Source organism: Porites lutea, chromosome 6 (genome assembly GCF_958299795.1).
Source record: "Porites lutea chromosome 6, jaPorLute2.1, whole genome shotgun sequence".
NCBI classification, from domain to species: domain Eukaryota; kingdom Metazoa; phylum Cnidaria; class Anthozoa; order Scleractinia; family Poritidae; genus Porites; species Porites lutea.
The window spans coordinates 17381885-17395045 of NC_133206.1; the positions used below are offsets into that span (position 1 = coordinate 17381885).

Sequence of the window (13161 nt, forward strand, 5' to 3'; positions counted from 1 at the left end):
GTAAAATCCCTGTATGTTGAACTTCTATATTAAAAGTTTCAATGTTTGTCTGACAGCGGCTGGTAATCGGGCCAAATAAACCTACACCATTTGCGATCTTAGCGGTTCGGCGTGACAAAACCCCGGGACAAAACTTGACAGTTACTTGAGAGCAAGAAATTCAGTTAATACATTTACGATCAAAGTAATATTTTAGATCTAGTGACTTCACGGAAAGCTATAGCCTAAAATATCAGCGTTTTCCACCCCCTAACCTTTGTCATGATGCGGCAAAAGAAAAGTGGTAAATAGATCAAAGATAAAAATAATTTCATATACCAGCGCGACATGTAAGACAACAGGAAATAGTATAAACAGACACAAAACAGACAACATAACCTTCGAAGCGAAAGGCTTTCTTGTTTATGGCCAATATGGAAACTTTATTTAAAAACACATGTGGCTCAGTGATTTCTAAAAATCCTCTAAAGCATAGCTAAAGATCCAGAAAATTAATAAGGAACAAAAAACGGTTGACAATTGTGCAATTACAAAACATATCATACAGGATTTTTTAACAAAGAAGCTTACGGCTATCCTGATAATTATAAACGACGACAAGAAATGCAAAAACACAGAGCCTTGGCTAAAAAATATTTCTTTCAAGATTCTCTTTACCTCTTTCCATTTGAACAATAGCTAACAATCAGCCTGACTGTCCGAGCCGCATATTCTCTCTTCCCGTTAATTGCTTCGACTGGGAGGCAGTTTGAGGTCGCGGACAACAACGCTTGATACATTTTTTCGGCGCTTTGCATAATGGTAGTCTTGAAAACACATACAGATACTGTACATTTGTTTCTAAAGTGGCCTCCACAACATATAAACGGCAATTCAAATCTAGTGTGTTTCGGTATGGATACTACTACCAGGATACCTAAATTATTTTTGACTGCACAAACGGTGAAACCTCCGCGATTTCCGTGGCACGTGCCAAATGAAAGCATCGCTGATAAACATCCGATTAACATCCAGATATTCTGCAGGAAGTTACGCTTTCGCTGTCAAAGGACTTTGTGCATTATTGTCCGCGTTCAAGATCACGTCAGGTACACAGTTTGATGGCTGCACTGACCTGTCTACGCTCTGTAGAGACAAATCTCATACTTACCTGCCCCTCCCCCAAATCGTTTGTTTGTAATCTCCCAGATTCTGGGAGACACGTGACCAGCGTTTCCCAGGGTCTCTCTCTCTCTCTCGCTCCATGGGGGCGGGTAGGAGAGAACCCTGGGAACGAGGTTGATGTTTTCCCTGCCTCCCTAAAATTCCAGCGCAGAAATCAACTTCCGGTGGTTTAATATTTTCGAACTGTGCCAGCTATATATTATTTAATGACTTATGGTCTCCTTAAATGGTACATGAAGTAGACAGCCAGGCTAAGGCTGGTATTGGACTAAGGCTAATGATAGTGCCTTTTCCATTTTTTGAATTGAAACCATCTGTGAGTAACTGAAAGGTTAACGGTACAGGTACTGATTTTACTCAAAGGAGATCAGTTTATTTATTTATTTATTTTATTAATTAATTTATTTATTGTTTTATTGCGGAGTGTTTTTTTTGGGGGGAGGGGATGGGGGGGGGGGGGGGGTGGGCTTTCTTCGACCCCGCTTTTAATTACTTGCTATGTTGTGGTACATAACCCCTCTGCGTTTTTGTTTGTCTCATCCAAAAACGATAATCTATTAGTGCAAGATCAAAAGGCAATAGTGATACCAGTGTCCGCATTTCATGTTTGACTTTCGGGTGTTCTCCTTGCATTTCAGCAATTACTCTGTCAAAAAATATCAGCACCTCAAAATTGCCGCAATGATGATACGGCGCTTATTCGGGGTCAGCGCTCTTTCAAGTTCATACTACTCTGGTTGCTGGCTGGTAACATTAAGAAAAAAGACCGTACCGGTTGTGGTGGCAATCACTCTTCTCCCAGTGTAATTTTCCTTTCTATACAATAAAAGTGACCCTATATGATTCATGTCAGTTGGTTTGATTAGCTCAGTTTCGGATAGAGCGTTGCGTCTGGTCATCGCAACGATCAGGCTTCGATTCACGGTCAAGTCAAGCCTGAATTTTTTGTTCATCTATACTGGGATCGAAGATCATCTTCACTTTTATAAAGTCCCTACACAGTACAAAGGAGTATATTTCCTTGTAAACCTGAATTTATCAAAAACAATTTATTTGAACATAGTTACAAATTACAAAGACAAAAAATACACACTTTTTTGCCTCGAAGAGCTACAAAAGTTCATACCTCTTAGAAGATAAAACATAAGCGTTCAGAGCTTTTATTCCCACGAGAAAAAGTTATACTGGGTTTTGAAGGGAAAAATTGATCATAGCTCTGAAAACAAAAGCTTATTTCCTTTATTTTAACATTTCCTGAAAAAATATTCAATTTGCACAAAACTGGAACTTTTACACGTAACTACGCCGCTACACCTCGGTTATGAGAAAAATGGTATCTGGATGTGGTATGTCTTTGTCAAATGTCTTCAAAGACAAATTTTTCTCGCTATCTGAAGTAGCAACGCATTTTTCTACATTGTCTGGTCCCAATGCCATCAGTGCTTTCAAAGGGCTTACTTTACGTTGTGTCTCTGGTGTCTCACAACCAAAAGGCTTAACGTAGAACCCCGCTAGTCTTTTACTGCCTGGCAAAAGCTGTACGTTAAAAAAAAAGAAAATATCCACTTATTTTAGACTGAGCTAATAACAATGGTGATAATAATTATAACAATGATATACTAATAATAATCATAATCATAATACATAATGATAAAATTAACAATAATAATATAATTGTTATTTAAGTTTACTTTGTCTTAACCCACTTGACAAAGAAGGCCTCAAAAATTTGTAGTGATGTGGCTTTTAACCTGCGGTATTGCGGTTTCAGAAGGTCTTTAGGTCTTTTTAACACGCAAATACCCGAAAGCTATTTCACGAAGTAGTTGCTGTGAGTTTAGATACGCAAATGAGTCACTCACTCAGTTTTGTAGAACGGGGTCGGCTCGTTACGAAGTCATCCGATATGAGAACGATCGAATATGGGAATGACCTATCGCCGTTGAGGCCGAAGTGTAAAATTTACAGTAACATGACAAAGGAAGAACAATGCCGATAAATTGCGCTATTTATAACGTGGTTTCTCTGGAGGGGCGGGGGGATGTATTCGTGGCATTTCGTGGGGGGGGGGGGGGGGGGGGGGTGTGCCGCCCAGTTCTCCTAATCGTGACCTTATTTCACACCGAAAAATTGTCATTTTCCACACTCGTTTTCAGACCTGGCGCAGGCAGAAATGATATCATCATTACTTACAATGGATTAAAATGCAAAGAAAAAGATTTCTTAAAATTCATTTCGAAGCGCATTTTACTCTTTCTTTCTTGTTCATTTGGAATTGAAGCAACAAATCCGTTCATGCAGTCTCGCATTCCCTCGAAAACCATACCCAAAATCAGACCTAGATAGGTTAAATACATACCCGTTTTCAGACCAAAACAGCGCAAAATGCATATCCTGTGGGGCGGCAGATACCTATAAGGCAAATACTAGGAAGTACCTCACTCCCCCGGGTGGCACTCAAATCTAGCGGTTTAAGAGTGAGTGTGGCAAAAAGTCGTCGTCAAAGGCGTTTTACGCAAAAAAATCTGCTGTATTATGCCCAAGGGTGGGTAAATTCAAAGAAGGTAACAGGAGGGTAAGACCTTTTATTGACTGACAGTGTAAAATATTATTGTCAGCGTGAGACAACGAGTTACAAGTTTAACATTGTACATGTCAGACACAGTATATCATGCTCAGCCCCGTTTGGTTGAAAAATTAAAGTAATTTTGTTGCGCATAATGTTATGTTGTTTCTGAGTTATTTTTCGCTGAACCGTTATTTGCAACATACGCTTGTATCCGAATCTACGAAGTGTTTTCTAGTGGAACATCCCGCAATTGAATACACCATTTTAATCGGCGGAAAAGTATTAAATGGTCCTATTTAATAACCGTTCCGTTCATTTCTGAATTCTTGACCACCCTTTTTTACATTTCTTTACACTCAAAGATTATGGATCGTAGCATTCTCAGTTACCTTCGCCGATACAGTGCCATTGACCGTATTAGCATCAAGAGCGTACTTTTCCCCGCCTTCCTCAAACTCAAGCCGAAATCCCATATCTCTGGCAGTGATTTTGCCTGAATTAACAATAAAATAAGAGAGAAACCTGTAATTCAGAGAAATCTGCGAATGGTGGAAATAAACAATTATTATTATTATTATTATTATTATTATTATTATTACTAAAATGAGCGGATAGAAATAATAACAAATTTTGTTGATCTACGTGTGGCTTAGTAGGTTCTTACATGATAAAATCAGTGAAATTATCTTGTTGCTTTTACTTTTTAATTTTCCCCTTGTCTTATCAACATATATTGCTATCTCTTTGTCCTTTACTCACTTCACTGCATAAAAATTCACCTATAGACATATAAATCACCCTATACTGAATATACAATGTAGGTAATACAACTTCGCTCCCTCGATCTTTCGCTTAAAGAGAGCACTGAACATGCGGCAGTTTAGTTACTAATTTGAAATGGAACGCAGAAAACGAAAAGAAAAGGCTGCAAATATCTTATCAAAAGCCAACAGAAACTTCTTATAGCATCCCCTACTGGAGAAAATTGGACACCCAACGAAGAACAATTATTAAGATTTCTGTATTACTCGATTCTTCCTCTTTAGTCACACTGTACTCGACACTTTTACCGCCATTCTTTGTAGTCAACTTCAAGAAGCCTTGACCAGTTAGCGACCACACACGATAACTTTTACCATCCTCAAACACCGCAGGATTCTTGTAGGTTTCATTCATGATGCCTTTGACCTGTTTTTTTTTTAAAATGTATATATATCATTTTAAACAAAAATTATCATCTCTTTGCATGTAATACTTGAGAAAGTATCGGCCACTAGAGAATGAAAACTGCCGAAATACTAGTTAGCGTTTGTGGGAATAAGCCCATTCATTCTTTGTAAAATTGAAAGTTGTCCTCGTGTCCTTTCAATGACATTTTTGTAAGCAAAGCCATACTCTCAACCACAACGCCTTTAAAAATAAGCAAAATCTTCAGAGCTCCTTTTAAAAGCAAACATTCTTCGAAACTGTTTCTAAAATTCTTTGGTTATTATTTTATGCGTGTGAGCCTCTTTGAAAAACTACTAGAATGTAACAATGGGCATAAAAGAAATAAATAAGTGAAATATGTCAAAATTATAATGACAGCAGTAATCCGAGCCAAAAACAACATTAACACTTTACTTACCTAATGGTGGACTCACGTTGGTCTCCTTTTCATTAACATCACATTCAAACAAACACTAGTTACACATTCCTTTTTATATCATTACACTGAAGAACCGCAACATTCACGTGATTCAAGACGGGGTGCACGTGCGTCACAGTCATGCGTTTGGAAATTAGTTCCTAATAATAAACTTAAAAAAACGCTTTCGTTATAAATTTTATTTTTCCGGATCCAGAGACAAGTTGTCAGTTTCATCAGGAGCTTCTGGTTTCATTTAAGAAAATAACGCAGACAACAGGAAAATAAATAAATAGATAAAAACAAATAAGAATTAATTAAAGTACATATTATGTTTTTTAAGTATTGTACCATCATGCAGTGTGCAAGAAGTTTGGCTTGTTTTTAGTAACGTTTCAAAAAAAAAAAAAAGAAAGAAAGAAAGAAAATAATATTTTATTTTTATATAATTATATACATTGCTTGCGTTCCATGTCATGATTCACTTTTCTTTGTGTGTGTGTGTGATTCCTTTCTACATTTCAGTATCGCACGCCAAAAAAAAAAAAAAATGGCGATAGACTTTTTTAGCTTGTATGCTTTGTTTTCCTAAATCAGGGAGTTTGCCTTTTGACATTTCAGTAATTGCATATGCATACTTAATGCACGTGGATGCACGTGCACCAACGACATTTGAAAGAAACAGTTCTCTGTGGTGCCATCACGTGGTCTGAATTGGGAAAAACATACAGAACATACAAGCTTAAAAGGTCCATTCCTACGTGCTACCATTAATTTCAAAACAAGACAAGACAATGCTTTATTTGCATGTCTCCTTTATACCTTCCCCCCCCACAACTAGAATGCCTTTAAGCATTTAATTTCTTGTTTACTTCTTTGATTAAATAGAAAAAGTCTTTTCGGCCTTCATCTTCATTATTTGGGCAGCTGGAGACATAAAAAGCCAGATGGCTCCTGACTCTCTGACATCATCTAACGTCCTTCCTAGACGTTGAGGTAAATACTCTTTGCAATATCCAAAAAGAAATGAGCTTGCTATTTTCTTGTCGTTTTCTAGGACAAGTAACATTAATTATTCATCCCTCACGAAAAAGAGAACCTTGACCATCAGAATAACGATATGGGAAGGGGGTACGGGGAAAGGTGACGCATCAAAACGAGCTTGATCCATGATCGATTCATTGCGTTTGATAGACCGATCATTTCGACTTGACGAACGTTTACCGACACCTTGCATGAAAAGTGTCTACTTATAAAAAAGTAAAAAAATAAGAAAAATAAAAAAACACATTAATAAAATGATTACATTTTTCGTTTGTTTGCTGTTATTTTTCTTCTTTTTTTTTCGTGAAATTTTTCAGTTTCAAAGTGGCAAAAAAAAAAAAAATAAATAAAAACAGAGTGCTACCTGAAATTAGTCCAATTATTCTCTGGCCACAATTTTTTGTTTACGGAATTAAGGTGACTCTCCGTGTAACTCTTTCGAAACGTTCAAAACTTCCAGTTTCTAAGTATTTCCTTATATATGTTGTGGTTCAATTTTATCCTTGGGAAGGGAGTGCGGGGAAAGGAGAGGCATCAAAACAAACTTGAAACATTTCATATTCACGATCGATTCATTACGTTTGACAGACATTTCGACTCGAAGAACGTTTACCGACACCTTGCATGAAAAGAGTCTACTTATAAAAATGTTAAGCAACAACAACAACAAAACATGTCAACATGCTACTATTTCTCTTTTTTTTTGTTCTCGTAATTTTTTTTCATTTTCGAACTGACGAAAAAAATAAATAAATAAATAAAAAAAGAATACTACCTGAAATTAGTCCAATTATTCTATTGTGACATTTTTTTGTTTACGGAAGGTGACACTCTCAAGGTAACTCTTTCGAAACTTTCAAAACTTCTAGTTTCTAATTATTTCCTTACAAATGTTGAGGTTCAATTTTATTCTTGGTTTTAAGTATATTTCCCTTTGTTTTGTGGTATGGTAATGTTGATAATGAGTTTAGAAGAAAGGGAAATGAAATTTAAACCAAGGGAAAAATTGAACCACAACATATACGTCGTTTAAGAGCATAAGGCTAATCTGATGCTTTTCTGGAGAATTGTTGATTCCTGAATAATAACCTGGATATAAAATAAGACTGTCGGATGTCACATATGTGAAAAAAAAAACAAAAAAACAAAACAAAAAAAAAACCGGGTAGCAAACGGAAGTAAGCTAATCCTCCATCTACTCCTCCTCATCTTTCTTCTAGTCCTCCTCCTCTTTTTGTGTACGCTCTTCTTGTTCTTCCTTTGAAACTCATTAATTATTCAAGATGCTGTCACCGAACCAGATCGCCTAGCGCCAGAAGGATGAGTTTAGAAACTCAATGAAAAACGAGTTAAAAACCAAAGGTGTTTGGAAATCATTTCGAACCAGTATGTGAAGATGAAAAACTTTGGGTGGATTCAGTTGCAACATACGCATAAAGCTGTTGTATTTGCCCACTAAAATATTTTAGTGTCTTTAGGCCGTAAAACAGTAGAAATGTCCAGTAGGCAAATGCAATAGCTATGCGCGTATGTTGCAAATGAATCCACCCTTTAATTAATCACAGAGTTGCAATACACTTAAGAGCGAATGCATAGAAAAATCGAGCAAAATCGGCAAATCGTGGCCACAGCTCAAAACCTAACTTACCCTCATTTTCAGTCTGTAATAAGGTTTTAATAAGTTTATAACACTGCTGAGGTTTAAATTTCAAAATGCGGCCGAGTTTGGGAATTATTTGAGATTTTCGATTTCAACGGTCTGCGGGCCTAAAATTAGTCGCCGAACACGGCAATATAGCCTAGCGACAGAGATGAGGTGACTTTCATAAACGAGCGAATATATTGGCAATCTTCCACTTAAATCTCAAAAAGCAGATATCTAACAATTTCTGAACGGCACATTTTTTAGATTTAGAGTATAAAATATCGACGAACCAGCAGAATTTTGAAACGTAATTTGCATAATGCTTATAAATACAACAATTTACCGCTAAAACCAAAATCGAATTTTCTATATGGGGGAATTCTCCAAATCACCCCAAATCCGGCTTACTACCCAATGAGATATAGTACTTCAACATTATCTGAAAGTTAGTCTGGTGTTCTTGCGAACGCTTGTAAAATAGATTGATTATTTTGAGGTTATTTTGCCCCAAACAACCGCTAATTGACCCCAGGGTCAATTGACACGTGCACGTCACCTTAGTTTTATGCATCGATTTGAGCTTGTTAAAAGGGAGAAACTAACAAGATTCTTTTAATATGTACCTGTTTTTTATGAAAGACACGCAATCTTTAAAAGGAGAGGCCGTTCAATGGGTAATTTCTGTTCTTGAGATCTTGTAGATTGTAGCATGGCGTCTGCGAGTGGACCTGAGTCTAGGTCTGTTTTCCCGTGATTGCGAAATCAGAATAACATCATGAAATAATTCTCCCTCGAATCTTCGTAAGTGAATCAGCTTTGCAGTGCCTTACCTGAGATAAAAAGTGGCCCGAATAGCAAAACATTCTAGCACAATTTGGATCCTTTGTGGAACGCAGTGTATTGCTGAGCGAAAGGTGAGTAAACGAACGTGGGAAAGTACGTTACATTTGATTGCGTGACCAGCCAGTAAACGATAGTCTCCAGCGAAAAATAGGATTCGCAAAAATCTTGCTGATGTATATTTAACAGTTTGTTATTATAAATTTACACCTGGTTTGTCTAAAACTTTAAACAATGCATATCTGTGGATCTTTCGAAACATTCTTATACTCTTGGACCCCTAAATAACTGTGGGCTACTCCTTTTTCCCCATCACCAATGTGCACTTTCTTCCCACTGTCTTTTGCATGAGACTTGTATGCCTTTTTAACTGTTATGGACACTTAAAACCTGGCCGAACATGCGCTATTATTGTTTGACTTTGGAAGCTTTAAGCCCAAAATGATGGTGCAATCTCGAGATATTTGCCCGGGTCTAATTATAAGACAGGGAACGGGTACTAAGAAAGGGACGGTCTCATTTAGCAACCCGTGGACAATCTGGGCATGCTTGCCTTCTGTCGCAGGGGCAACCGTTAAGGCCAGGTACGCCGCCCCCGCCCGAGAGGATTGCATGGCATCCACCACTTTAGTCGCTTTTTCCACATTATGACCTTCAATTATCATGAATTATAATGCGGGCCTTGATCGTTGCCACCTTACCAGAAGTCTAATCTTCGCACTGTTAGACCATGAGAATCTCTATTATTATTCCAAAAATGCACCATTAACTTTTCCTTGCTCAGCGTCCGGTAAACCGATACTCCGAAGCAAAAACAGCTTTACAACGACTCTATCCAGGCCAGAACTCTTGATATCAACAAATATATCCCGCCCTCCCCCCCCCCCCCCCCCCCCCACTAAAGAGAGCAAACGTTCCCCGAACTACTCACTTGACCCACCCCATCCCTTCGTTAAGATAGAATACGCACTCAGTCCACTGGACAAAACGCGCTCGTGAATATACCAAACTATAGCCGTTCATCCTACAAGCAATCTCAGTTTCAGCAGGCGTGGCCACGTTTCCAGTTGCTATAAGATTAATTCGACACCTGCAACAGACACTGTAAATTAAATAGCAGCCACAACGCCCTTCTTTGAAACCGTCAGGACGAGAAAGTTTATAAAAGACTTAACAGGTGTGCGCAGCGGTTTCCTTTTCTTCCTTCCCTCCCATTGTAGCACTCAAATTCTGACCCTGATATTAATTCTAGTAGTAATCAATCGTTCCTGAGCCGACAGGCACAAGGATACCAGTTTCTTGCAAAATATGCTGTGACATCCGTTTGCTCATCCCCCTTTCTGCCTTCCGCCGCTGATTAGGTTTGGTTCTGTGCTTTGAAATAACTTTAGGAACGAAACATGATACGTGAGGGGCGTGTCCGGCTAAGGGCAAGTGACTCTTGGTGGTGAAGACATATACTGAGCTTGTCAGTATTTCGTAGCCTGTACCACGTCGCGAAAATAGAACAAGCCAAAGACAAATAAGACGCCTTTCTTTCCCCAGCTCCCGCAGGTTTTTGGCATTACTTTTTACTGCACAACTGATTGTACCTTTTCGAGCCGGAAAGAACAATAATACTTACTTAAGCAACGCCATTGCCTAAGTCCTATGATTTACGGCTAAACAGTATAATTTCATGTAGCTTTTACGCAAAATTAAATACTTAGTTGTTTGTAGAATTGCATTTAACAACAAATTACAGAAATTTAACTAAGTTTAGATCTCATAGATAAGAATTGCACGGAAAAAACTTTTGGGGTAAAAAAGTCAAAAAATAATGTTTGCTGGAAAATCACTTAATGGCCATACAATAGCAGAGATATCATGCCTGTAATTTTCTGTTCAATGCACCTTATGACAAGTCTGACTAATCCACTGTTAACCCATGCGTTAAAGGTCCGTGCACACTTCGGCTAATCTAATTTTCTATTTTTCCAACAAAAACGGAAAAAGGAAATCCTACTTATCCTTATCATATTTGCATATTTCAAAGTACAGAAAAAAAAGAGAAAAAAAGAAAATGGTCGGGAAAATCGATCATTTTTCTAATTTTGAAGTTAAATTCAAAAATACAAAAAATACTGTTAACGGCTAAAAGCAATATTTTGCTATTTTTATTTTCTTGATATTGTTATAAAAGTGAGAAAAATAAAATGATCTCCGAGTCCTAGATCATTTTTCGATTTTTCCGTTTTTCCCAAAAAATAGAAAAACAGAAAAATGAAAAAAAAGGATATTCATCCGAACCATTTTTTCATTTTTTCCATTTTGTTCAAAAAATGAAAAAATAGAAAAATGGCATACCTATCGCCTAATTTTCCATAATTCCATTTTAATAAGAAAAATGAAAAAATGACAAGTGTTGAGAGCAATTTTCTATTTTTTTTTATTTATTTAAGTGTTGCGAACAATTTTTCCATTTTTTCAATAAATAGAAAACAAACAAACAAAAATGGACAATTTTTCATCTTTTGTTTTAATGAAAAATAGCAAAGAAAAATGATAAATCATGAACATTTACCAATAAAGAAAAGAAAAACCTAATCTACGTTAGACTCACTAGTTTTGTTAGATGATTTACACAGGGTTGGCGGGAGACGTGGGATGCGGAGGGCGGGTGGGGGCGCTTTAGTTCTCAGAATGCGAACGTAGTTTCATTCACTTGTGGATTTGATTAGCTGATTCCTTTACCTCATTACTTAGGACTCACTCTGTGACCTGTTCTAACACTGCGTCACCATAAAGTGTTCCTGTTCCATTCAAACTGTAGAACGTTTCCCCATACTTGTCGCATGGGTTTTCCGACATTAGCGATCTTTGCTCTCGTCTTTCCAGGGCTGAGTTGCTTAAAACGTGGATAACGCTATCCGCTAAATAAATCACTATCCAGTAGATAACGCAATTGGTTTCCCTAAAATTAGATACATAAAAAATTATCAGGCCGCTGGGTAGTGGCCTATCCGGTGGATAGTCGCTATCCAACGTTTAAACAAATGTATGAGAGAATGTATGGTGCCAGAATCATTAAGATGTTCTCTCCCGCGAGCGTATACTAGCCGCCTCGTTATGTTTCTCCTCTATAATATTAATGCAATATACTTTACTCTTGCAATCCTAAAAGACCCGTTCTAAGGCAAGATCCGTTATTTCCACCTGCTAAGCAGTCTACTTTTGAGCATCTATTTTATTTAAAAGCGTCTGACCTCTTCACTGGCATGCTCTTTGTTTATTTTGCGCATGTGACTGTTCAACGACCTTCTTCTTAACTCCTTCCACTTAATCTCTCTCACGAACCGCTTTTTTTTTTGCTGGGACAATAGTGTTGCTGGCATGAGAACCGTTGGGTTACCCCCCCCCCCCCTTTTCCCGTACCAATTTTCACGCCTTCTCCTTCCCCCTCGTACCCTTTCTAATATTCTTCATTTCCACGGCCGGTACGGTACGGTTTTCCCGCCGCTTTCATCCACAGTCGACCCCCGACAACTCAAACCTTCAGGGAATCGAGATCAAAAGTGAATGGAACTACGTCCGCATCTCGAAATCTAAGCCCTCCCCCGCCCCCAAATTCCCCCACATCTCCGCCGACCCTGGGTAAATCTTCTGACCAAATTAGCGAGTCTCTTCTTCACCGTTACAATATTCATAACTTCTCACTTTTCTGCGCCATTTTTCAATAAAATAAAAAGTGAAAAACTGTCTGAAAGGGTGTATCGTTTTAAAGTTTTACTATTTATTAAATAAATAAAAAAAATAGAAAATTGCTCTCAACACTTGTCTTTTTTTTCATTTTTCTTATTAAAATAGAATTATGGAAAATTTGCGTTAGGTATGCTATTTTTCTATTTTTTCATTTTTTTGAACAAAATAGAAAAAATGAAAAAATGGTGGGAATAAATATGATTTTTTTCATTTTTCTGTTTTTCTATTTTTGGCGAAAAACGGAAAAATAGAAAAATGAGTTAGGAATCAGACATTATTTCATTTTTCTCATTTTCTAACAATAGCAAGGAAATAAAAAATAGCAAAATATCGCTTTTAGCCGTTTACCGTATTTTTTGTATTTTTGAAGCGGACTTCAAAATTAGAAAAATGAAAAAATGATCAATTTTCCTGACCATTTTCTTTTTTTCTATTTTTGTCTGTACTTTAAAATATGTAAATACGACAAGGATAAATGGTCCGTGCACACTTCGGCCAATCTAATTTTCCATTTTTCCAACAAAACGGAAA

The 13161-nt window shown here is 37.3% G+C and overlaps 1 protein-coding gene across 1 annotated transcript; it reads right to left on the reverse strand.

The window, feature by feature from the left end:
* Positions 1 to 2196: 2196 nt before the first annotated feature.
* LOC140941240 (uncharacterized) lies at positions 2197 to 5489 on the reverse strand. Its single transcript, XM_073390220.1, has 4 exons — positions 5361 to 5489; positions 4762 to 4921; positions 4123 to 4226; positions 2197 to 2700 (listed from the first exon to the last, which is right to left on the reverse strand). The coding sequence occupies exons 2-4, from the start codon at positions 4907 to 4909 to the stop codon at positions 2473 to 2475; spliced, it is 480 nt and encodes a 159-aa protein (XP_073246321.1). The 5' UTR covers positions 4910 to 4921; positions 5361 to 5489; the 3' UTR covers positions 2197 to 2472.
* Between the last annotated feature and the right edge of the window lie 7672 nt (positions 5490 to 13161).